The 27,322-nt window shown below is 38.0% G+C and overlaps 1 protein-coding gene and 1 pseudogene across 5 annotated transcripts in view; one reads left to right on the top strand and one right to left on the bottom strand.

Annotated features, from left to right (window-relative positions):
• Positions 1–15,400: 15,400 nt before the first annotated feature.
• The window catches only part of Akap7 (A-kinase anchoring protein 7), a 138,978-nt gene continuing 127,056 nt past the window's right edge, over positions 15,401–27,322 (bottom strand). For 4 of the 5 annotated variants that reach the window (XM_015501244.2, XM_015501258.2, XM_048798414.1 and 1 more), the window contains one exon: positions 16,214–17,390. In XM_015501244.2, the coding sequence (XP_015356730.1) occupies positions 17,194–17,390 (197 nt within the window). In that variant the 3' untranslated portion in view covers positions 16,214–17,193. Of the gene's footprint in view, positions 17,391–27,322 lie in introns of all 5 variants that reach the window. The other variant, XM_015501252.2, reaches the window with a different exon arrangement.
• Positions 20,283–22,680, top strand: LOC125615353 (annotated as a pseudogene).

The raw sequence follows: 27,322 nt of genomic DNA, 5'->3' as shown, positions 1-27,322 counted from the left end.
TTTTGTTCACACTTTCATGCCTACTTGAAAAGGAAGTTTATTGTACTGTTCTTGGGTGGAATGTTCTATAAACATCAATTCTATCAAATTTATAGTGTTATTCAATTTTTTCAGTTTTGGGGGTTTTGGTTCATGTATTTTGAAGCAGTGCTATTGGGTAATTCATATAAATATTGTTTTATCTTCTGGATGAAGTTTCCCTGTATTATTTATGAAAGGACCCATTTCCCTGACAATCTTCCCTCTGAAGTCCACTTGGTCTGTTATTAGGGTAGCCATTCTAGCTTTCTTATATGTTGTATCCCCATGATCTATATTTCTATCTGTTTATTTTTAATATATGTCTTTAAATTAAAGTGGACTTCTTGTAGACAGCATATAATTGAGTCTTATTTTTTTGTAAATAATACTCACCTTTAATTAGAGAATATAATTGTTGTTTTCCCCATGGATTTACTGTTTCATATCTTTCCTTCCTTCTGTGGGCCTGAGTTTCTGTTTGATTTCATGTAATTTTCCTTCCACCTGAAGAATTTTTTTCAACTTTTCTTGAAATGCAGGTTTGTATAGCAGGCAAATGATCTTCTCAGCTTTCTTTCTTGGTGGAGAAAGGGGTTTTATTTGTTTGTTTTCTTAATTTTTGAAGAATATTTTTTGCCAGTCATAGAATTCTGTATTGATGTATTTTTCTTTTAGTGCTGTAAGATGGTTTGTATAGTTTCGGGTCAGAGTCTGCATTTATTATTATCTTGTAGTAGTTTTTAAAATTTTGATTATGCCTTGCTATGGACCTGAATATGTGAAATGTGCAGGTATGTGGATGTTTATTTTTAAGGAGGCTTGTTGAGCTTCTTGAATTTGGAGAAGGGGAGATTTTAGAGTTTTCATAAAATTTGCAAAAATCATTTCTTCAATTATCTTTCTGGCCCTCTCCCAACTATAGTATTATCCTTTGGCTCCATATGTTAGACTCTTTGATATTGTTCCATAGGTCATTAGACTGTGCTTTTAATTTTTCCCAATTGTTTTTTCTAACTACTTTGGGAAAGATTCTATTTTCCTATCTTCAATTTCACTAATTTTTTCTTTCACCATACCTAATCTTCTATTAAACCCCTTCAGCAATTTTTTTTTTCAAATATTATGTTGCTTTTTTTAAAAAAATTTCTGGAAGTTCTTTCTTTTCTCCTTACTAAATTTCTATTTTTCCCTTAAAATTTTAGTTATAATTCCTTTTCTAATAATCTTGTCTAATAATTTTATTATCTCTGTTATCTTACAGTCTATTTCTCATAGACTTATTTGGCCTTGGAATGCATCACATTTCCTGCTTCTTGGTAAGCCAAGTAGATTGTTATCAAATGCTGAATTTTGTCATTATTAGGTTGTTGAATATCTAGAATTTCTTGCCTTCCTTTAAAGAGAAGGTCCTTATTTTAGAAAACATTGGAGCTTTATTTTCATAACTTTCCAGAATGATTCTGGTATTGCATTTAGCTCAGGTCTACTACCAAGGCATTCCCACACTGAGATTTCCACTGAATGACTTGGGTGATCACTAAGGAATCTCCAATTTTCCTAGCCAGAGTTCAAACATTACTTTTTCCTGTGTGAATTCTGGAAATTGTTCTTATAACACCTTACATTTCTTTGCCTTGTGGGGTTTTGCTCTACACACGTGTGACTTAGCAAAGATCCCTATGCAGATTCCCTCTTATGTGTGGATCCTCCTTTTTAGAACTCTGTCCCGCAACTTCCAGAAATCTTAGCTTTCCTGAGCTTTGATCTTCTTCAACTCAGTGAGGCCACCAGGGATTTTATATGCCTCTCCCAGTGTGGAATTTGGCTTTTGGATAAAAGCTAAGATTTTAGGGCTTGTTTCTTTTCCCTTAAGGATCACCGACTTATGCTTCCTGTTGTCCAATGTCTGAAAATAGTTGTGCTACATATTTTGTCCAGTTTCCTGGTAATTATAGGGAAAATTTTTGTCTAGTCATTTCTGTTTCATCATGACTATAAGTGGAAATTTGGAATAGTTTTCCATGAATGACATTGTGAGTTGAGGCAGTGTATAAAGAGGTCCAGATGACAAAGTACAGCACATTATTGAGGGGAGGGCAGTGCTCTCCATTTCTGAGAAATGATTATGGATCTACCTACTGAGGACTGAGGGGAAGGAAGTATGTTTTCTCACTTCAATGGTTTTCCACCTTCAGGATGGAGCCACAACACTACCCTACTCAGGGCCGCATTCTTCCAGTGGGAATCAGGGAAGGCATATTAGGGAATATTAAACTCTCAGAAGTGGATATTTGGGCAGTTGATTGCATTGTATGGTTATAAGAGTATATTCAGAGTGTAATGAGTGCACAAGGAGGAAACACTGCTGTTGGAATGGCAGACAAACCTACAGCATTCAAAACAGATCTTCCATTATAATATTTCCATCTTCAAACATGGGTTACCCAGCCAGAAAAGATACAGTTCATTTTATTTACCCATTGAGGTACAGACAGTGTTCTACTAAAATGACTTTTTGTTGGTGGTGCTGTTGTTATTTTTTATCTTTAATATAGCATATTATCATTTTCCAGTGTGAAAGACCACCCAATGAAGAGTTTTCCAATGTGCTCAGCAGAATGATGCTGATACAGATACATTTCAATGCTCTGTCTGGTTACTGGACTCCTCTGCTTCTTGAATACAAATTTTTCATAATTCCAAATGTGAAGTTTTATAAGCAAATAGAGAAATGGAATACAAAATTAAAGAAAATGCAATACAAAATTAAAACAGGAAAGAAATCCATGAGCAGTTGTAACATATTTTAAAGAAAACCCTAGAAAGTACAGAATAGAACCCAGTGGCAAACTTGAATAATTCAAATGGTCCGATATTAGCCTTTTGAATAAATCAAACAGGTTTCCACACAGCTATCATCTAGGTTCAGTGGCCCATCTTCTATATCCCATGACACATCTGCTTCTTTATGGAAGCATACTATTAGAAAACAAACAAAAAAATTTTTGCAGTGTAATTATTCCCTATCTATCCTATCTCAAATTACAAAATGCCTCTCCCCAACCCCTATACAATAAATGTGAGTGTTAGTGTGTGTGTGCATGTGTGTGTCTGGACATCTGGAGTGGAGGTTGCTGCTTTGATTTACTCAGCAGGTATTGATCTCTCTATCTGCTAAATGTGTTAACCTCAATGGGAATTCAAAGTACAATATTAATTCCCTCCCTAAATAAAGATTTCCAGCATATGAAAAAGCAGAACTCAGCAGCAAAGAGGATGTATTACTTATAATGGGAGCTGGAAATATCCCTCAGGCAGTAAGATTCAAGCCATGCTTTTTCTCACCTCGAATGGATTTCCAACCCGATTTTGTCATGCACAGAATTGTGCTGTGCAGCACAGCCTGAAAACACTGATGACAGTTGAAAGATCAGCAGTTTTCCAGGGAACATGGGAATGTGCTACTAGAGATGATCTCACGGGCAACAGAATCAGTTAAGTGCCCAACTAACAAAAAATTTTAATTAAAAACTGAATAATTATGTTTCCATATGCAGAGACTAAGGACAGCCCACAGGGAGGGTAGTTTTCTTCCATCATGCCTATGGAGGACATATATTTGAACATGCCCAAAATAGAAAAGGCAAATTGGAATACATATGCTTTAAATAGAAGGAGCTCCTGTAAAATATGAGGAGAAACAGCATTTCAGCAGGGCTTTATTGACTTCATTCCTTCCAGGATGTCAAGATGCTTTCTGTGGAAGTTCTGCAGTCAGCAAGCCTTTCCTTCTCTCTTCCTTCATCTTGTATTCAGCGAAAAAAAAAAAATAAGAACATTATTTCTGTATTATGCTAAGTGTAAGAACCCAGCTTCAAATGAATACCTTGTATATTTCCATTGATGTGACATTTAAGAAAAGGCAAAAATATAGGAACAGAGGACCATTAAGCAGTTGCCTAGGGTTGGAGGGAGGGGAGTCTGAACACACAGGGGCAGTTTGAAGGTATTATGTGGGATGTTAAAATTGTCCTTTTTCTTGTCTGCAGGACTTGTTACAAGAATCTGTGCATGCATACACACTAATAGAAATGTACATACTCCCCAAATAGAATTTTACTGTATTGAAAGAACTGACTTAAAAATTACTTGAGTGACTATTTTGTACCAATACAACAGCAAGATTCTACTTGTTATAAAGATGCTGGTATTCAGCATCTCATCTACAGTCATCACCAGCACCATTATGACATCCATCATCAGAGCATTATTATTTCCAGTGTCATGACAACATTGTTACTTCCAGGCCACCTAGGCTCTCTAAGCTGCTTACCTAAATAATACAGCTCAAACTACAGCAATTCATGGCTGCTGTGGAGCATCCACTCTTCCCATGTCCTTGATTGTCATCTCCTTTCTCTAGCGTTAGGGGCCACTATTTTAAAATCCATAATTAGAAAGATACATAAATAGTAAGATATTTTTTCTCCTACATCAAAAAGGTATGACTCATCATCAATTATTTTCCTTTCATTATTCTTTCCTTAAAATAATAGTGATAAATGGTAAGGAATTTTCATTATTTGCTCATTTTTGAAACAAGGTTTGCCTCATTGCTGGATATCAATGATGCCATGACGTAAAGGAGTCTAAAGTTAACTGACACAGATTGCTCCTTCCTTTGTTCTCTCTGGTTTCCTTCCCTTTTGCCATTTTCAAGTTGTTAATAAAGGCTGGGGGTGGCATTTTATTTTTGAGCGTGCACTGTTGAAACAGAGTGTTGTCCGCAACTCATTGTCAACATCAGAGAGAAAAGACTTCCCACTTGAGGTTACTGGGGATCCAGACATCCATCCACAGGCCTCTCTAATGCTCTTCTCGAAACCCCTTCCTGAAGCAAGCCATTTCTATTTGGCTGTGTTTCTAGGAATGGAAGGGTCCATGCCATTTCTTCCTTGATACTTGTAAGTCCTGTGTTAGTAGCAAATACCTAAGGAAAACAACAGGGAAAGAACCATCCTCTCATGAAGTGTCTTGGGATCTCTCACCAAGGATCTCTGGGCATTTGCCATATTGGCTCTTAGTGCTAAATATTTGCATCTCTACCCTTGAGAACAGTAAGCTCCTACCTCTTCTTACCTGTGTTCTATCCCCTGTTATCTTACCCTTCAGTGACTCCATTTATCCCCCTCTATCAAAGACAGTTTCTCTTAAAGGTTTCTGACCTCTATTTTCCAGTTTCCTAGTCCCAGACATTGACTGAGCCGCTATAAGATTTCTCTTTGCTTACATTTCCCATCTTGCATTGGTGGAAAGTGAACCTCATTTTTCTTCCAGATCCTCAGTCATACTTTCCAAAGGAAGCATCTTTGATGATTTCTTGGATATCCTTCCAGAGTTTTCCCTGTATATGCCTGCTGTATACACACAGATAAATCCCACTTATGAATAGAAATATATTCTCCATATTGTCCTACGCCTTGAATTTCCCTTAACATACTTACTGATCTTAATATTTCAAAATAACAATCTTTTTAATAGCAGCATAATTGGCACATACCATAACTTACTAATCAGATATTTATTTACTGAATTTAAGTTGTTTAAGTTGTTTGCTTTTTAATGATGTTGTTATCATACACTATGCTTCAGTGAACATTTTTGCGCTTGTATTTTTGCAGACTGATGCAAATATAATAGTTGAAAAAAATTGAAGTGGAATTAACTGCTGGGTTAACACTTTTTCTTGGTTCTTCATCACAGATTTCATTAAATTGCCTTACCAAAATGTGGTATCAACTTATATTGCTAGCAGAGGATGTGAAAGCTCCTGATTCAAATACTGCATCAAGCCCATGTCTTATCAAACTGTTAATTCTTCGCTTCTCTGTTTTTTTTTCAAGTCTGTAAATGGTAAATTTCATTATTTATTTAACTTGTTTCATTTAAGTATTAGTAATAGTAATGATCCCATGGTTTCAGTTACCCCCAGCCAAACCTGCTTTCCAACTTTCAGTTACCAATGATAACTAGAAATATCAAATACTGGGAATATTAAATGTAAAATTCTAGAAATGGACAATTTATAAATTTTAAATAAATCGTATAATTGTTCTATTTTATTCGTTATTGTTTGTCTCTTGTACCTAATTCAAAATTAAACTTTCCCCATAGTTATGTATGTACAGGAAAAAAAATGAGGTATATATTGGGTTCTGTTCTATCCACCGTTTCAAGTATTCACTGGGAGTTTTGGAACATATCCACTTTAGATCATGGGGACTACTAGGTAAGTGAGATCCACATCCTTAGGTATGATTTTGGTGATTTCTTTTTCTGGGAACCATATTTTTGCCCATTCTAGGATTGAGATTTTGACACTGGGTCTTTAAAAAACTGATCAAGTGGTGGGGGTGTGAGCTCTTTTCTGCCTCCTCGAGCCCTAAAACGACCCACCACCATTTCTGCTCTTATAACCGATTTCCAGGACAGGAGCAAGGGTCACTTTCAGGTAAAGCTAGACACTTCTCCACTTCCACCAGAAATTTGGCAAAGGATCTCCCTACTATCAGATTCCCCAGGCTTAAGGAGGGAAACTGTCCTTGCATCACCCCCAACCAACTATCCAGAGCAAGTCAGGGGAGGCCCTCCCATCTCCACTGCATCTAGCTGTCATGTCCTCTCCCTACTTCTTCTCCTCCCCCTCCCACAGGATGAGCTTTCATTTGGCCTGGCAGAGGCAATGGAAACCTAATTCAGTCGATTCATTTTGCAGCCACCAGTTTGTTGAACCAACAGGACTTGTGACGTTATCTAAACACAGATTTGCTTTTATTTCCTCCGTCTCTTTAAACTTTATTCTGCGTTGGTGATCTCCACCAGGATAAACATTCTGGAAGGGCTTTGTGTTTCAGGGTTTCTCTTTTGTAATTATCCCACAGTCACTTTCGGTCATACATGCCATCATTTTGTGATAGTTAAAACCCCACCTGACTCAGACCTCATTCTCCTCCCTGTCCCCAGTTGCTTCAGCAAAGAAGGTGGAGCACTATGGGGTCCTGCAGCCCTGCCCTCCCCCTTGCCTCCTCCATGGCTCCTCATGCTCTTCACCCATAAGAGCATATGCTCTGGCAGGAAGAAGATGCCAGGGGCACCTCGGCTGGGCAGTTTCACACTCTCAGGAGCTGACGCTTGTTTCCAACTGGCCTTCCAAGATGTCCTCCTTCTGAGGCTCTTCCACAATACCCCTAAACCCCTTCCTTGCCTCCAGAGGATGCAACTCTGCTCCAGGTGGTCTCCGACCACCTTTCCCAGGTCTTGTACCTTCTCACCCTGTGCCACCCATGGCAAGCCCTGCCTACCTTCCCTCCCTGGGGGAACAGTTGTGCACCATAGCAGCAGGTGGGTCCGCCTGCAGCAGACCCAACCCAGAAGGATCCCCTGTGTTCTCTCCTTTAAAATCTTCCAGGTGGGAGTGTGGCAACCATCGTGTTCTGCTTTGGTTGTCTCTGAGGTCTTGGGCACTGTGTCTCCAACGACCCCAAACAGAATCCAGAAATCCCTATCCAGCCAAGCTTGAGGAGAGAGGACAGTGTCAAATATAAATAAACATGGGCTCTAGTTAAAGTGGGATAAACAGGTGTGGGGTTCAGGGCAGGCTATGCCAAAATACGATACTCAGCATTTGAGCAGAAGCAGGAAGGACTCTCTGGCCTCCTCCTACTTTTCTCCCTGGAATACTCTGATCTTCCTCCCATGATAAGACCCTCATTGGAAAGATGCCTTCCTACAGCAGAGGAAAGAAACATCTTAAACTCTAAAGAATTACAGATAGCAGGAAGAATCTGAACAAAGAGGCTGGGCCAGTTTCCCTCAGTTTATCACCCTCAGAAAATATTCCCCTCTGCTCATACTTGACACCTATCAACTTCTTCATATTTAGCATTGATACCGCTGTTGACCGGTGACGAGTCCTTGCTTCCCCAATGTTGAAGAATAACACCAAAGAAGCACGCCGAGGCAAGGTCAGAGTAGAAATTAGAAGTTTATTAAAGGACAGCAGAAAAGACTTCTCCCGGAGGAAGAAGGGGACCCAAGAGGTGGAATCCGTGGAAGGGATGTTGTCTCCCCTTTTTATAGTTCTTTCAGTGATGGAATGTAGGTGGGAAGGCCCTCGGGGTGGGACACAGGTGGGCCAAAGAAGTAATCTGGTCAGGAAGGACTTCTGAGTCAGCACCTTTTTGCTGGGGGCTGTTCATTAACCTTTCTTTGAGGTGGACTTTGGCCTAGGGCCTTTTCGGGACTTCATTAACATTCCATGAGTTGTCCTGTGTTTTCCCTGAGTCATTCTCCGCACGGCCTCCATTTTAGATTTCACTCGATATTAGACCCGATTTACCTAACTACACTGACTACCTAACTTTAAATCTGGCTTCAGCATCAACACACACAATTTCTCTATTTCTCTGGGCCTCCATTTCCACAGGTCTCAGTTGAAAACAAGCCCTTGCTCAATTGGCCACAACTTTCTGCTAGGAATTTTCTAAAAGATTTACAATTGTAATATATATCTCTTTGCATCTCAGAAGCATCACTCAAGGACCAAAGAGCCATTCCCAAGAGTATAATTGTCAAAAGAATGAACCAGCCCAGGTACCTGTCAACAGATGAATGGATTGAAAAAAAAAATGTGACATAGATGCACAGTGGAAGTTTTACACATCTATAAAGAAGAATAAAATTGGGTCATTTGCAGGAAAATGGACGGAATTGGAAAATATCATGCTAAGTGAATAAGCCAGACTCAGACAGACAAGGGTAGTGTGTTCATTCTCATATATGGAAGCTAGAGAGAAAAGGCGGGGGGGATTTCGTGAAAGTATAGAAGGGAGATCAGTAGAGGATGGGGCGGTAGAAGGAAGGTGGGGAGGGCAAGGGAAGGGGTGGAACTGGGGACTGAAACTGGCCAAATTATGTTATTGCATGTACAGATATATCACAATGAATCCTGCCATTTGTATAATTATAATGCATTGAGAGAGAGAGAGAAAGAGAGAGAGAGAGAGAGAGAGAGAGAGAGAGAGCTCTGTGTCCCAGACTTCACAGGACAGAATCCTAACTTTGATAACTGCCAGTCAACAAACAGATGCCATAATCTCATGTGCATTGCACTTTTTACTTCTGACACTGAGTCCCTGTACACTCACTCCCACTAAAACACCCAAATCAGAATGGAGTTAAGCTCTTTTCCCTACTGGTAAGCATTTTAAAATAATTTCTTCATTCCCAATTATTATATATGATCTTTTACAGGACACTTCCTGGAAGCACCTTAAATTTTTATGTAAGGATGACCCTACGCTAATGAAACTAAAAATCTAAGACCAGTAGTGGAACATTAGATTCAGGACTGGGAGCTTCATAGACTAGACCATGAAATTGCAATATAGTACTAAAAGAGTAAAAACCTTGAAATATGCCAACCGTGTCCAATCAAGACCTGAGACATTATCAAACTCATTAACTCCAAAAACCCTTAAAACGCCTCTTCACTGGGCAATCTGGGAGACAGATTTGAGCTTGCTTCCTGTCTCCTTGTCAGGTAACCTTCAGTAAAGGTCTTTCTGCAAAATTCAGCGTTAAGAGTGTCAGCTCCCATGTGTGTCAGGCAACCAGCCCTTGCTCAGTATAACTGTGACATATAAAATTTACATTAAATTAATTTACATGTTTTTTTTCTTATTAATGTGTCTTTGTTATAGGTGCCTCAGCCCTGATCCTAGTGATGAGAAGAAAAGATATGTCTTTTCTTCTGCCCAGTTTCTTACTCAGGAACTTCTACAGCAAGGAGTCCATTTCAATTTTAGGGGTGACAGGCATTTGTTTTAAAGGAAAATGAGGGAGTAAGGATTGGGAGCAATCAGGATCTGGAGCAGAGTCAGGGGAGGGGAAATTACAAACAGCAGGTAAGAATACTGTTCACAGGCCAAAGGGGCAGGACATCTTGTCCACTGACTGGCATTTATGGAAGTTAGGGTTTTTACCTCTCAAAGAGAAAGGGATTCTATTTCAAAGGAATGGCTTTCAAGTCCTTCTCAGACACATCCCTGGGTTATAGGACATACACTTCTTAAAGGGACAGAGGACAGATTTACAATTATCAGCTTTCTTTAGTGGAATGCTCTATGAAAGGGAGGTCAGGGGCCCATGGTCAAGTGTTGACTGGAACAAAAGGCAAATTCCTTTGGGAAACCTTGACCTTTCCCAGGCAGGAATTCAAAGGAGGGCTGGGTCATCCCAGAGGCACAACCTTAGGCTGCAAGAAACCATGGTAGAGTTCCATGAAGTCTCTGCAGGTTTGGGTGAATTCCTTTGAAAGTTTTTGCTTTCCTAGCAGACAATGGAGACGGTATGGTGTAGAGCACAGCCTGCTCCAATACCTTTTTCTTTCTAATCTCTACTCCCTAAAATCATACAAATCAAGACAATTCATGCCACAATGACATCATAACTACCATAACAACAGATCCTTCCCACCATTTTTCAAGTGCAGTAACAGGTGTTCTGATCCATATCACACAAAATATGTGTGGCTTCATTTTTCTTTTTCCATATGGATGCTTGATAAGTGTGTATACAGAGCCTCAGAAAGCATGTACCCTTTGAGACTAAATTACTTCTTGATAAAGTGGAAATGAGAAGGAGTATTAACTGTTTTATGCTCCTGGGAGAGCACTATTTAATAATAAATCCCCCAACTGTCCAATCACAGAGGATTTGGGAAAAGTGGGAGGCAGATGTAGTTGCTAAGAAAACTGGAGCCTGCTGCTGACATTCAGTACCTGGAGGTCAGAAATGGGGACTTCCTACAGAATCATCCCACACTACCAAGAAGTATCTAATCCAAAATGCCAATTGTGCCATGTGTTAAATTCTGATTTAGTGAAATGCATTAATCCTGTATTAGGATTTTTAGTTGTAAGCAACAGAGCCACCTTTAGCAAGTTTAAGTGGAAAGGGAACTGATTAAAAGGCATGGTGGTGGCGCATGCCTGTAATCCCAGCAGCTTGGGAGGCTGAGACAGGGGGACCTTGAGTTCAAAGCCAGTCTCAGCAAAAGGTGAGATGCTAAGCAACTTAGTGAGACCCTGTCTCTAAATAAAATACAATAAAAGGACTGGGGATGTGGCTCAGTGGTCGAGTGCCCCTGAGTTCAATCCCCAGTACCCCCACCCCACCAAAGAAAAGATATTCGGTAGCTCTTGGAATTCTCAGAAGGTCAAGAGAATCAAGATGAGTGGGCCAGCGGCAGAAGCAATGCCCCATTACACTCCCCAGAGGGACCCTGCTGCCATTGCCTACCAAGGGCATGTATATTCCAAAAGGACCTTTGCCACTATTGCTCCTGAGAGGTAGATCTCTCTCTACCATCCTCACCAGAAAAGAGACTCCATGCAGGGTTTCCTGTTCTTGTTAGAACCTAGGTCCCACATCTTAGCTTCAGTGACCTAAAAGGCTGAGACGGTGAGTTCCAGGCTGCCACACTGGGGTTTCTATCCTGGGGAAATAGGGCTCACATGGTAGGTAGGTGCATAAACAAAGGAAATGTGCTCAAAGAGATGCTGGGCAGTCACTAAGTGTGACAAATGTACACTAAACCTTCAAAAGTCCTTGTCATATGCCTCTCCCTAAAGATACTTTCCAAGCATGGACCTGATAAAAACAGCTTCCAAATTTGTCTTCCAGAATCTTAAAAAGATATGCCGAGTCTCTCCCTACTGTTGCATATTTGTGCTATTTTTCTACCTCAATTATCATATTAGATATTCTTTGGACTGATGCATATGTATTATTTCCTGGCCACTATAATTTCTGTCCAACTATAAAGATTCTTAATTTCTTTGTGTTCTTGCTTCCTACAATTTTATATATCCCATATGAGTGTATTCAAAAAGAGTTTTTTTAATTATGGAGAAGATAAAATATGTGTAGTTGAAAAAAAATCAGTGAAGAAATTACAGTGCCTTTTGGTTCAAAGATAACATAGAGATATTGTGCCCCGGTGGTTTGGGGTAGGAACTGTGGGGAGTAATTGAGTGTGCTATACTACTTAGTAATATGATTACTAAAGAACAAAAGCTGCATACACCATATCTGCTTAAGTTGGCAGGACAACAAGCAGAACTGTCAGTTTCCTAAAATGAGTCCAAAAATGTAACATAAATTTATAGTACAGTGTCATATAGTAGCTTTTCAGGAATAATTTGAATCATTATAGGAAAAGCAACATTGGTTTACTGGAAATAATGAATTGATTTCTCAGTTTTATTGTTTCTACCTTAGATGCTATAACAGAATGTCTTGGCCTTCCAATAAGTGACTAATGATAGGATATGTAGAGAAATAAATATTGCAGTTTTCATTTTGAAATCATCCCAATTACCTGAATCTATCAGTTACGTTTAATGGGTACCAGTAAGTGGCTCTGTGCACATAACACTGCAGACGATAATAGTGCCTGCCTTCAGAAGCTCTCAAATTACCTTATAAATGAGCCTTATTATCCCCAAAACAGTTATCCAAGAAAGAAGGGCTGTAGCTTGTATCACAATTTTAAATTCACTGACTCTGAGTGAATTGCTGTAATATTCATTTTTACTGTGAATGAAAAAATCTTGAGGTTTGTTTTGTTAGCATGTGTCCTGCTATCAAATTCACGTAGGGACATGGAAAGTATTTTGGTTTTAAGTGTGCTGGGTTTATTTCTTTTTTAGATGAATTCTATCAAACTGCAAAAACTATGTATTCAAGAATGCACCTATGCTTTTTTTCAAGAAAAAAGTTATTATAGGTGATATTTGAAAGTGCTGAAAACAAAGAGTGACAGAGGGTTATCCATTTATCAATATGTATTTGGAGACACTATAAGTTTGTTTTCTTTGATTATATAATAAAATAAATTATTGTTACAGAACATGGTAGCTGGTTTATGCATCCATAACTGAGTGTACAGAGGGGCAAACCCATCTTATTGATCAGAGTCCTGAAATGATGCTTAGAACATAAAGTCAAGTTGCTTTCATTACCTCTTTCCTGAAACATGGGGTGACTGGGAGGTGACACACTTGGGAGTTTGAAGTAAATAATTTGAATCTTAAGTATGCTTCAGATATAACTCTAGTACAGGTTGAATATCGCTAACCCCAAACTTTGAAATCTTAAATATTCCAAAATCCAATATTGGGGGCAGGGTCTGGCATGACACCATTAAGTGGAAAATTCCATATCTGACTTCATGTGATAGGTTGTAGTTAAAATGTGGGCACACTAAAAACTGCATAATTACCTTCAAACTATATAAATAAGGTCTGCATGAAACAAATGAATTTCATGGGTCCTCTACCTAAGATATCTCAAATATTCCAAAGTCTAAAAAAATTCAAAATCTCAAACACTTCTTATCCTAAGCATTTCAGATAACAGATACAAACCTGTATATCTCAAGGGCCTCCAGTTAGTCTATGCTGAGGACTGATACAATCTAAGATTGTATGAACGGGCCCAAGTTAAAAGCCAACAAAATCTTGTTCTGCTATTGAAAATACTACTTTGCATAACCCTTATTCACATACAATCTGCTATTTTTCTAGTGACTGATCCCCCAGAATGTTGGAATCTGGCTATAAATGCAAATAGGTGCCACTGGGCTTTCACTGTATAAACTGACAACCAAACAAGTGAAACAGAATGTAAAGTCTTCTGGAAGTTTAAGCCTCTATTTCCAGTAGATGGGAGAGTGTGGCCCAATCTAGGTGGCTGCACACAATGTAGCATGAGTGGTACTGTGGCATAGTCACAAAGAATGCTAATCTAGGATTGCTAAAATCACCTGGTCAACCTTCTCCAAAGTATAGATTGGGAAGTGAGGCTCAAGAACATGAACTGGTTTGCTCTAGATCATAGCCAGTGATAGACTCAGTGGTGGAAGCTAGAGTCCCCACCTCCTGTCCCTGGTCAGCACTGTCACCAGCCATGCAGCCTCCCTGTCAAAAGAAAAGACTGTATCATATACAGGATCATTTGAGGACAACATGCTCTGGCTGTATGACCTAAAGAACAATTATTCTATCCCTCTTATTCATGGGAATAATGTCATCTTGAACATGTCAGATCCCATACTTAGATTTTGCATTAATGTCATATTAGGTTTTAAAAATGAAAAATGAAGAAATTTTATTTTATACCTTCCATTGTTTTTATAAGCCTGCTTAAATGGATACTTCATTGATAAGGATTAGAATCCTTTATCCTCAAATCACATCAGCTGAACACTCTCATAGTGTTCACAGAAATTCAGATCTGTGTGGGAGCTTGTTTAGTCAAAAGAAAGTGACTTTCCCTTTGTTACACATTCTTAATTTGTGATATATATGGTACTTGGTGAAGAGGGAAGTGATATGTTGTAGAAAGTGTCAGCTTTGAAGTAGAATAGATTCAAAATTAAATTTAGCCATACTTTTTATTAGCTTTATGATGATGGGCCATCGAACCATGTAGAGCCCCCATTTTCTAATATGAAAAAAGCATTAATTACTTCCTAATAGGATCAGTGAGGATTCAACCACGTGCCCAAATCACCTGACACACAATCTTAGCCTTAGTGGATATTTAACAAGTGGAAAATACGATTCTCAGCTAAAGTCACAGTAAGACATGGAATCCAGATTAAAAGTGAATACCCTTTCTTAGCCCTTAAGCTTTTCAGATGGACTGGAATAAGATGTTTAAAGATGGATGCTGAGAAGAGCTCTCTCTCCTGAAATACTGTTCACCAGGTTATGAGAGGATGAAAGTAGCACTGGGACATCTGGATTATCGTTTGTGTCCAGATCCCTAACAACAGCATGGCCTTGGATAAGAACCTCAACTTCTTCCAGTGTGCTTTCTCATTTGAAACACAATGCAAGCTAAAAATATCTTTGTTTTCTACCTAAGGGCTACTTAAGAAGGCCAAGAAGGGCCTCAATCACTTAAAAAAGGTCCAGGGCACACAGCTCAGCTCCCTCTGCCCGGGGTGGGTCTAGTCCTTTTGTCTTTGCTATCGATGTCACTTCGGTGATACATGGTTAATTGTTCATAGGACACTATTTAGATTTTATTTGAATTTAATGTTCTGTTGTTAATTCTCTGTGAAGCTGACTTACTTGAAATGGTTTAAAAGTCTAGAGTTGATGGTGCTTTGACAACTGTGCTCTTTTAGCATGAAGATAAGAACATACAGTGAACAAACACTGAAACTATCAGAGCTCCTATTCCTGATTTCAGTGAACCAGCACAGACCCAACAACTTCCAAGAGTAAGAAAAAGAAAGGAAAGCAACAAGGGAAAACAATACATTTATTAAGAGGCATGAAAATGCATAAACTCACTTATAAATAAATGTAATATAATTTATCCAGTGAAAAAATAGCTAAAATCCATGAGCAAACTGGATTTTATATTTGAATGATTACATATTTGATCTCCAATCATTTCTCCTTCCATCATGATCTATGAGTAGCAGCAATTTTACAATGACTATAGAAAAAAAGCTGTTACCAATAATCATATGGGGAGAAATTTTTCAAGAATGCTCTTTAAAATTGAACCAGTGCAAACAAATTCAAATTATAAGGGATGTGATAAGACCTGGGGCTTATCTTCAAAAAAGTAGAAAATAAAATCTGAAACATTCATTCATTAAGAAATGACAAAGCAAATTACATTTTGATCAGTGAAAAATAATACATATGGGTATTATAAAACATTTTAACCAGTGATTACAATTACTATATTTATAAATGTTCATTCAAGTACTATTAATGTTCAATAAACATTCAAATTTTCATTAAAAGTAACACTAAATGTAGACAGCTGGACAATGCTTCTTTTGATTTAATATCATGTCAACAGGAAGCAAGTGACCCTTAAAATACTGTTGTTGGTTTTGTTTTTTTCTGTAAATGATTTTTTCACAGTCTGTATTTTTTTGTCTGCAAAGACCAAGAAACATCTCACAACAGCTAATTAGGAAGTCATTTCTATAAGGTGACTCAATATTACAGAAACAATTATTCTAAAACACAAGTTGAGCTCAAAAAATAACAGGGCAAAATTGGTTTTCTTTGGCAAGAAATTCCTTACCAAATGTTGGTTCACTGTTGTATAGAACCTATCAGAATACTTTGGTATTTACCAAAGAGATATTTAAGAAGCTGAAAAGATTTCATAACTATGTTATCATGATAACAACAAAAAGCTTATGTCAAAGTCGCGCTGAATTCAACATGATTTGCTTGATTACTATTGTCAATAAGTCTTCCTTCAAAAAGCTCCCTCCTAATTTTGGCCTGAGTCTCAGGCTTTAATAAAAGTTTCTTTATCTGTTGCACCTTGGCCTTGAGACCCATCCTTTCTCGATGTAAAGCTTCATTAATTAAGTCTTGAATTCCAACAGGTTTCTTGCCTAAGGGAAAAAAAATTATATAATACATTTAAAGTACAAATGTCAATGAAATACATTAAATATGGCATATTGACTTATCAAAATAAGGTTAAAAACCCTTTGAAATGTTGCCCACATTTTATAGAAAAGGTTTCATTTGCCGAAAATATATCATTTACATGAAACATAATTTACTGTAAAGAAAGATCACTACCCAATGACAGCACACTGAGAACAACATAAAACATTATGGATTAACTACACAGATGATAATCTCAACAGTGATTAATTTAAATTTAGCACTTGATAGCTGTGTGTGAGTTTTGGCCTCAGATAAATTAGTCAAATGTCCTACACAATATAAATGGCAGTGTTCCATTTATGGCAAGACCTCTCCTGCAGCTTCTAAGTCCAGGAGGCGTGATCCAAAGTCCCCCCTCCCTTGTGCCTGGCTGAGGGCAAGTGAAACTTGGGCCATCTTTCTTCCAGAAATTAATTTCCCCTGCTAGTCCCAGCATTCCATTTCTCTTCTGTTGTTTCAGAAATGCAAAGGCATCTATCATGAAAGCTTTGGGCAACCTCCATGGATTGGATAAGAGATGCTTAAAAAGCACATTGCAAGTCAGTCCGGAGCCTTGGCAGAGGGGAGCAGGATGCTTTTCACAGAGCAGCAGGAATCTGCTGGGGTCTCATTTCCTGTTGTTATCACTGTCATTGCCATTCCGCTCAGCCTCTTCGATTTTCACAGAGCTCCCTTCCCCGAGCTGCTTTTTGTTCTGTGTCTCTTCCAGATACTGCTGCACAGCCTTGAGCACCGCGTTCTCCACCAGCCTCTTACTGAGCCTTACCAGTTCAGCATCATCCGGCTCCCCTCCGTCCTTTTCACCTACATTCCACAACAGAGAAGAGAGGTCACTGAGCTCATATTACCATAGCAACTCAGCCATGCAGGGGCCAGCTAGTTTAGCTAGTTAAAAAGAGCAAGTGTCCTTCAATCTGGTAAATTAGGTCTATAAATCCAAGAACAGTGGGTTGTCTTTTCATATGGTATTTGCAGAAGTAGGAACCTGACTATTCCTGAAAATTTCAGGTTAAAAGGAAATTCATTAGCTCCAGCCTAGAAACGCCAACTAGCAATGCTGCTAGTTTCCCATTTCTACGCAGAATGTTTGTTCTCTCCTCCAAAGCTAACTCCTACTACTGAAGTGCATCTGCCCACCACCTAGAGCCTCAGACATGTGAATTTACCTCCTTCTCTCTCTCCAATGCCAGCTCTGAGATCATCAAGACTTCCCTATCATCTCATTGCTTGGGATCACTAATTTTAAAATGCTTATCCTGTAGATTGGTTGTTAAACTCTCAGCACTCCCCTAAAGACAAAAGCAGTTATTACCACTAGAAACTGATTGAAAATAAGCAAATATAACTAATAATTTTCTTTTAAATCTCAGTGCTATTACTGCAATTTGAGAAACAAAAAGTTCTTCAAATAAGAGTTAGGAGTATGATGGCAAATTATTAGATGCTGCTATCTTATGGTTATTTTAATTCCCTACTAGTGATAATCCAGGTTTAAGAATTCCACCCTTCATCTTACTATAAAAGAACTAGTTACCTTCTATTCTCATGCTACACGCTGCCCAGTCACTCTCTTCCTCTTTTGCTTTTACTGAGGAACAAAGGGCTCTTTCCCCAGGCCTATTTAGCACCCTATCTTCTTCCACTAAGGTGTGAGCCCAGGAAGGCAGATGGCTAGAAGCAAAGAAGTTATCAGAGTGTTCACACATTAAGCTCAGCTCAATTTTTGGAAAGTCCCATGAGCTCCAGAAGGCAAAACCAGTGTTGCTCTTACATATTCAGGTCAAGAACAGGCAGATAACAAAGGATATGAGCTGGAAGGTGGGCATTATTTTCTATCTTCAGTGTAACAGGAATTGAAGAACAAAAACAGATATGCAAAAGGTGAGATTGGGCCCCATCACTCCTTCAGAGCCCTATCATTTTTCTGTAATGTACATTCAAGACCAATTCTACTTATAACTGCCCCATCCTTCCTGGAGTCATCCCAAGAAGAAGAGTAGATGGGTTAAGACCCTTCATCTAGAGACACTAACAGAAGGAAGCCTTAGAGACTGACTTCCCTTTAAATGTGAAAATATGACATCTAAGACCGATGATCAAAGGTCTAAGACAAAACATTTTCAGTGCAAAATATGTTTAGAATTGAGTAAGCTTCACCTTGGTGATAATTGCATAGAATCCACTAAATATAAATATGCCAGGATATTTGAAATGAAAGACAAACAAATTCACTACTGGTATGACTTTTGGGTACAAGTTTAAGTTCAGATTGTTTTTACCAGTAAGAATGAATGAGTACACTGAAAAACACTTAAAAGATTTTTATTTCAATCTTAAACACAGTGTTTATACTACATAGACAGTATCTCCTAGTACGTTACCTGCAATTTATTTGTATAATGGCTCTTCAATTCTAAAATGAAAGTCAGGCTGCAAACGAATACTACTTAAATAACTTTCAAAACACTATAAATGACTCTACACTTGCCACCCTATTTGAGCTCTGTGCCTAGGTCAGAGATTATGTGTTTGAGGGCTGTTCCAGAACCTACTCAGCTTTCTCATTGGTAATTTGAGTCTAATGAGTAAGTCAATCTCCAAGATCCCTCTCAGGTCTCATTTCTATCAGTCCACGCTAAAAGATTTGAAATACAAAAATCTACCCACAAAATGCTGATTTTCTAACTGTCCTATTTTTGTTTATGCTTTTACTATTACCCAAGTCAATCAAATTCAAAACACTTTCCTTTCCCTCATCAACTCAATTAATTACTGAGCCTTGTCAATATGTGCTTCATGATTTCTCCTTTTTCAATGCATCTAATATAATACCTCTATATATATATAATTCTTCTAAAATATCAGTTTTACTCTTCATTCAACAGGGAAACAAGCTTGCCTCCCAGGACTTTCCAAACTTAACAGCTCACTACTGCTGCACTTCTACGGTCAGCCTCTAACTTATCTGTGGTTGCCTCCACAACATTCCCTATTTTTAGAAAGCCCTCCCTTTCTCTCACATATCCATGAGCCTTTCCTCCCCAACTGGAAATGATGCTCCTCCCCTGGATTCCAACAACTCTATCCACAAGCAATGGACACTACATGTCCATTTGGTCATTCAATCAACCAGTGTCTGTCAGAGACCTTGTAATTTTCTTAGAATTCTTCCAGCCTACAAAGATAGATCAGGGACAAAGCAACACTCCACTGGCTTTCTTTCCTTGATTCCTTTACAGATTATGAATATTATTTACTGATGTATTTATTAAAAAACTATTGATTCAGCATCTGCTCTGGTAAAGACATAGCCTTGAGTATAGAAACCATGTCTCAGGTGTCACAGTTATCTTCCCTTCTGCTAAAATATGGCAGTTTATTAATTGCAATACAAGCTCAAAAAATATTTGTTAGTCAAGGGAATTGACTGAAATCCTTAAAAGCTGCAGCAACATTTTAAAATGTTATCATTTTCCTAAAAAAAGCATACTAGCCATAAATTTAAATTTAATATTAAGTTTAAAACAAGAGAAGAGAATTCCAGAATGAGTCATATACCCATATGAAAAATCTACATCTACTTTGCTTGGTGAGCCTGGTAAATAAGACAAAAATTTTGACCTATGGGACAAATATTCATTACCTACAATAACTAACTAAGTAACTAACTAATTAAAAAATAAAACAAATATACAAATGAATCATCCAGGTCCATCCTGGACTCCAGTCCTCCTTACAGTGTCTGCAATCCATCCTCAGGCTGTTAACATTGGTGCACGAGACAGCCCAAAGCAAGGCTCATCGCAGAGCCCTGCAAGAACACAGTGCATCCTCATTCCTGTAAGAATGCATGTGTTCTCACTCTTAGCAAACTTAATTCAACTTAATTTAAGAAATGAATTTTTAAAAATAGACCTCATGAAAATAGAAAGGAGACCAATAGGAGTTGAAGAAGGGGATCAGACGAGGGAGGCAAGGAGGGAAAAGGGGAGCTCACTGGGGAATGAAATTGATCAAATGATATTTTGTGCATATCACAATGAATCCCGTGGTCACATATAATCATAATATATATCAATTTTACAAAGAGGCATTTTAAGATAAAGTTCTGCTGTGTTTTTCTTCTTTACTACTTGAATAAGGGTATCTGCCTCTCACAGTGACCTCTAAGACGAATGACTACGTTCATTTTAACTGAAGCCTAGTTAGCAATGGCAGCTCAACATGCTGCTGCAACACACAAACTATCTTTTTTTTTTTTTCTTGGTACCAGGGATTGAATCCAGGGCACTCTATCACTGAACTACATCCCCAGCCACCTCTCCTTACCCACCTTTTTAAAAATTTTATTTAGAGACGGGGGTCTCGCTTATGTTGCTTTGTGCCTCTCTAAGTTGCTATGACTGGCTTTGAACTTGTGATCCTCCTGCTTCAGCCTCCCAAGCCACTGGGATCACAGGTATGTGCCACATGCCTGGCTTCACAAAAACTACCTTTAGATATTCCAACAAATATTCCCAAAGCATCAGACTCTTGATTAAAAATATCCTTTCTAGGCCTATGTGATTGACTTAACATTATATCTACCTAAAATAGCAGACTAACCTTTGTCTTTGACATGTTATTTTAGAAATCTCCTGAAAATATCCTTGATCAATTTTAGGAGAATATAAAAAATATAAAAGAAAAGCAATAAAAAATAAATCTTTAAAGCCCACCAAGTACAGTACTGTACTGAAAGGAACACACTTAAGAAACTTTTCAGCAAACTTCAAGTAAGCAAGTAAGTAACTCTCCATTAACATTAACATTAACCCTCGATTTGGACCTATGAGTTTGCTTTTGTTTATATTACCTGACATTTCTAATACCAATTCATGCAAGGATACAGTTTATTCTTGTGGTCATAAAAATAAAATAAGTGAACTCCTTAGTGGTAACAAGAATATTTTATACCTACTAGAATAATTTAAGATCAACATTAATGTGACTCAGTTAGTCTTATGTGTGAGTTGACCCAACAGTAGCTGATGTCAACATGAAGGATCCCAGAAACCTTTACCATCCCCTACCCATCACCGGTATCTAGGTGACTATTTGTCCTAACTGAATAAGTCATGCTCATTTGTTTTTTAAAAAGGATCAAAGAAAATATTCTTTAGAATAAAATGTAAGACATGGAGGGTACAATCACATTAAAATGAGAGGATTCAAATATTAAAACATTAAATGTTGTCACTTGAACACATCCCAACTATTAAAAACCTTATTTGGGGAAAATGAGAACTTCTTCATGCCCCAGGGGCTGCATCCAGTGCATCTATGGCTTCACCCCACCACAAAATGAATATACCATAAATGCTATGAGTATTGTTTGGATTGCCATGATAAAATAAAGAAGAAGGAAAGCCAAGAGATACATAAATGTTCAAAAAAGGCAAAAACAAACAAACAAATAAAAAAGACTGGTCTGAAGGCTAAGCTCTACCAAAAGCAGCTCCATGATGAGAAAATGCAAATAAAAAAGAGCAAGATGCCTGAAGAAAAAAAACAGCAAGCAAAAGAATGTGAAAAGGCCCCACCCACAGCAGTACCTGGCTATCTGCTGGACACAGAGTCCCAAGCTAAGGCACTCTCCAAGATGGTCAAACAAAACAAAAACTGAAGGCAGGAAAATGGAAAGTCTTTCTGCCCATTGCTCTTGCCCAGGGGGAAACAGAGGTATTAAAAGTTATTGAGACAGAAAAGAAAAAAAGATGGCATGGGACCAGAATGGTTATAAAGTCCTCTATGTTGGAGATAAAACCACATAAATATGAAAGATTTATTAGGCCAATGAGCCTATGTTTCAGTAAGGCCATCCTGAACTGAACGCCACCTCTGGCCTGCCAATACATCCCCACCATTTACAATTGTGGGTATTATTACCAAAGGCACTGTCATTGAGGTGAACATGAGTATTAGGCTTCTGACACAAGGAGGCAGGATTACTTGGGGAAAATATGTCCAGGTTATCAACAATCCTGAAAATAATGGATGCATAAATGTATCCTTACTGACTCCGTTACAGGATAAGAGCCTGCCACAGAGCTGAGGCAGCCAAGACAGTCCTTTCTTACTGCTTCTTGCATCACACCAGAAAGATTTCAGATATGTTACACAGAGTAGCAGGCATGAGTTTATTAGAGCATGAGTTTGTTAGAAGGCACAGGGAAAAGGAAACAGGACACTCTCAAGGGAGAAGAGTGTTTCCACTCAGAGAGGAAGACAACACACCCCTCCTGTCCTTCAATTTTATTGGAGGGTTCCAGGGAAGTTTCCAAAGAGTTCCACCCAGGTTCACCTCTTGACTTTTGACTGACAGTGGGATTGTATCAAAATTCCAAGTCTCCACTGCACATGGTAAAGGCTCAGGGCAACTCTAGGTCACTTTGGCCTATGCTGATCAGTTTTAATTGGAACCTGTTCTTACAGATTTTATTCTTAAGAGAAATTATCTTTATCTTTGTGAGTTCTGAAACTTTGTCTGTGTAAGGGTTACAAAAGTGTCCCCCCTCCAGCAACCCACATAACTTGTATTTTTATCAGCATTTGGGGCCTGCATTTCTCCTGTAGATAACAAGTTATTTGCTGAGAAATGTATACATTCTATTGATTTAAGTCAGGCAGGGCTGCAGGTAAATTGTTTTCTTAAAAGAAATATTGTGGGAGTCAACCCAGTGTATAGAATTATCCCCTTAACCTCATGTTCCCACCTCTCATCTCTGTTATCTATAAGTTTGACAACAGTTTCATACAAATGACTCAATAAATCATGGACAACTATAAAATAATCAGGAAAACCACCATTACTATAACATTTTTAAATACTACCAAATAGCCTTACATATCTACAATCCTCAAGAGAACTATTTATTAAGTTGTAAAATATGTTAATGGTAAGATAAAAATCAAAACCTTACTTGGTATCTGGATGAAGGCTTCCTCTGTATCTTCCCCTCACTCGCACAACTTTGTATTTCCTGTTCTAGAAACATGAGTATGTCTTCCTTGAAAGAGGAATTTTCTTTTTAAAATGTGATCATCTTTTCAATGAGAACTCAGTGGCAGAGAGCTTCCCAGCACGCAAGAGGCCCTGGGTTCAATACCCAGGACCACAAAACACAAAAGAAGAAACACTACACACAGATCTATAGGTTATTCAAAGAGGTAGGGTGGCACTCAGCTTCCTTGTGCTCTACCTGCAACTAATCTGTGCTGAAGGACAGGTCAGGAATCATCCTTGAGTGCACACTAAACTGACACTGTCCTTGAACCCAAACCTACCAAAAGTATTAGCCATGCCCAAGGAAAATGCTCCTATAAAGTCCCCTGCCCTTCTTGCCAAATACTAAAATTCACCCCAACACACTCTAGAAAGTTTTAGAATTAAAATTCTAAAACCACATTTTACAATATAAACTTCAAAAGGGAAGAAACCATGTCTTTTAAGTTTCATTCTGGCCTCAGTAGCAAGGAGTAAACAAAAAAAGGATGATGCTATATGAACAAAAGAACAGCCCCGAGTTCTGCAGACTGCTGCACTAAATGTCCCTCCATCCACCCCCACCCTCAACATTTTTAAGTTGGAAAGCAGTTATCAAGAGCCATCTCAAAGGAAACAAAGGGGAGATGAGATCCCCACAGACATGTGACCTGCAGTCTGAGTGAACTAGGGTGGACCAGGCTGCCTCAGTCAAAGCTGTCACAATGACAAAGGGCTATGAACCCTCCATTCCTCTGTTAACACACTAGTGCTGCCACATCTAGAATTTCCACTTCCTTCCATCATTTCCAAAGCCGGCCCCATTCTACACATCTTGTATGAATTCCCCAAACCTATAAGTGATACACTCAAGATTGTGGTTCATGTGATTATATCAAAGAGGGACAAGCCATAGCTGCTGTCTGATTTACTTTTAAACAACATCCCTGAGAACTCTCTTACTTCCACATCTCATTTTCATGTAACAGTCCCTCACAAACAGTTTTTTCCTCAGTCTGTAACATCAATTCTGAATTTGTATTGTTATCTACATTGCTCCCTATATACTTTCTACTTCAGTTCTGTCATTTCTTATTAGAAAGCTTGGAAAATACTGATGAGGAAGTGACAAAATTCCTAATATATGTGGAAGGAGGAAAAACCATGACAGAAAAATGAGTTTGAAACTCAATTCTGATGTTTTCTATCTGTACCAACCTTGTCTACAACTTCTCCAAAGGTAAGGTTGATTATCATGGGGAATACAATCACCTTGCACTGATGTTGCATGAAGTAATGATAATGCAGAGAAAGTACCTACCATTGTACCTAGAACACAGCAGGTACTCTAAATTAGATAATTATTTTATTAGTACATTTTACATGTGAGATATAATTAAGTCTGAGTTCAACTTATTTTAATAAGACTATACCCAATATCTGCCAAATAATTAATCTTTCATTTAGTCAAGAAATAGATTCATAGGTACCTAAACTATCTGTCACTACTAAGTATTTAACAAAATGAATTATGTATAGTCTCTGACTGCATAAAAGGATGACCAATAAATCATGATTGCAAAACATCAGGTTAAGTGCTATAATAAAATATGTTCAAGGTTCAATGGGGTAACAAGGTAGGTTTCACAGAGCAGATATTTCGGTTTAGCGAGTAAGAATTTTCAGCCATGAAACAGGAATAAGGAGGAATGAAGAGATTTTCCAGGCATAAAAAGAAAAAAAAAGTGTTATAGTTTGGATCCTAAATATCACTCAAAGACCATTCGTTAAATTAGTACTGGTTCCCAGTCCATGCAACATTGAGAGGCTGTGCAACTTTTAAGATTTGGGTCCTCATGAAAGCAAGTTAGGTCAATGGTGGTGTGCTCACGAAAAGGGTACTGGGAACCAGCCCCTTCCTTTCTTTTCTTCCCAGCTGCCAAGAGGTGAGCAGCCTCTTCCACCATGTGCTTCTGCAATGATGTACTGTGCTGTCACAAGCTCAAAGCAACGTGACCAAGCAACCATGGACTAAAACCTCTGAAACTGTGAACAAAAATAAACATTTTCTCCTTCAAGCTGTTTGTCTTAGGTATTCTCTCACAGTGACAGAAACCTGACTGACTCAGATAGGGATAAAGGGCCCTGTGTATCATGCCATGAAGCCTGATTTCATTATATAGGTGATGTGCAAATAGAGACAAAGATTGATCACTCCAACAAAGAGACAAGAGAGCAAATACAGGCAACCATTGATCATACCAACAAAGAGATAAGGGAAAAAATACAGGTAGCAAAACAGTACTTCAAGAAAGATAGACATTCTAAAAAAAAATCAGAAATCCTTGAAATGAAGAAAACAATAAACAAAATAAAAAGCTAAATAGAAAACATTACCAACAGACTAGGTCACTTGGAATATAGAACATCAGATAATGAAGACAAATATACAATCTTGAAAATACAGTTGACCACACAGTGAAGATGATAAGAAACCATGAACAGAACATCCAAGAATTATGGAACAGTATCAAAAGACCAAATATAAGATTTATTGAGATAGAAGAAGGCACAGAGATTCAAACCAAAGGAATGTATAATCTCTTCAATGAAATAATATCAGAAAATTTCCCAAACCTGAAGAATGAATTGGAAAATCAAATACAAGAGAATTGCAGGACACCAAATGTACAAAATTATAACAGATCTACACTAAGACACATTATAATGAAAATGCCTAGCATAACAAATAAGGATAGAATTTTAAAAGCCAAAAGAGAAAGGAATCAGATTATATATAGGGGAAAACCAATTAGGATCTCTGCAGATTTTTCAATCCAGACCCTGAAAGCTAGAAGATCCTAGAACAACATATACCAAGCTCTGAAAGAAAATGGATGCCAACCAAGAATCTTATATCCAGAAAAATTAAGCTTTAGATTTGATGACAAAATAAAAACCTTCCATGATAAACAAAAGTTTAAAGAATTTACAACTAGAAATCCTCCACTAAAGAACATCCTCAGCAAAATATTCCACAAGAAGGAAATGAAAAACAACAATGAAAATCAGCAAAGGGAGGTATTACACTAAAGGAAAAAATAATCAGAGGAGAAACCAAGTCACATTAAATACCAAAAATAAACAAAAATGGCTGTGAATACTAATCATGTCTCAATAATAACCTTAAATGTTAATGGCCTAAACTCATCGATCAAAAGACATAGACTGGCAGATTGGATTAAAAAAAAAAAAAGATCCACCAATATGCTGCCTTCAAGAGGCACATGTCATAGAAAAAGACATTCACAGACAAGGTGAAATATTGGGAAAAATCATATCACTCACATGTACTGTGGAAACAAGCAGGGGTTTCTATCCTCATATCAAATAAAGTAGACTTCAAGCTACAGTTAATCAAAATGGATAAAGAAGGACATTTCATATTGCTTAACAGAACCATAAATCAACAAGACATAACAATTATAAATATATATGCCCCAAATAATGGAGCATCTATATTCATCAAACAAACTCTTCTCAAGTTCAAGAGTCAAATAATTCTGGGTGACTTTAACACACCTCTTTCACCACTGGATAGATCTTTCAAACAAAAACTAAACAAAGAAACTACAGAACTCAATAACACAATCAATAACTTAGACTTAACTGATGTATATAGAGTATATTATCCATCAATGAGTAAATATAC

Source organism: Marmota marmota, unplaced genomic scaffold (genome assembly GCF_001458135.2).
Source record: "Marmota marmota marmota unplaced genomic scaffold, marMar, whole genome shotgun sequence".
In the NCBI taxonomy this organism is placed as follows: domain Eukaryota; kingdom Metazoa; phylum Chordata; class Mammalia; order Rodentia; family Sciuridae; genus Marmota; species Marmota marmota.
The sequence above is the reverse complement of the archived record's forward strand: the minus strand, read 5'-3'. Positions and strand labels throughout refer to the sequence as shown.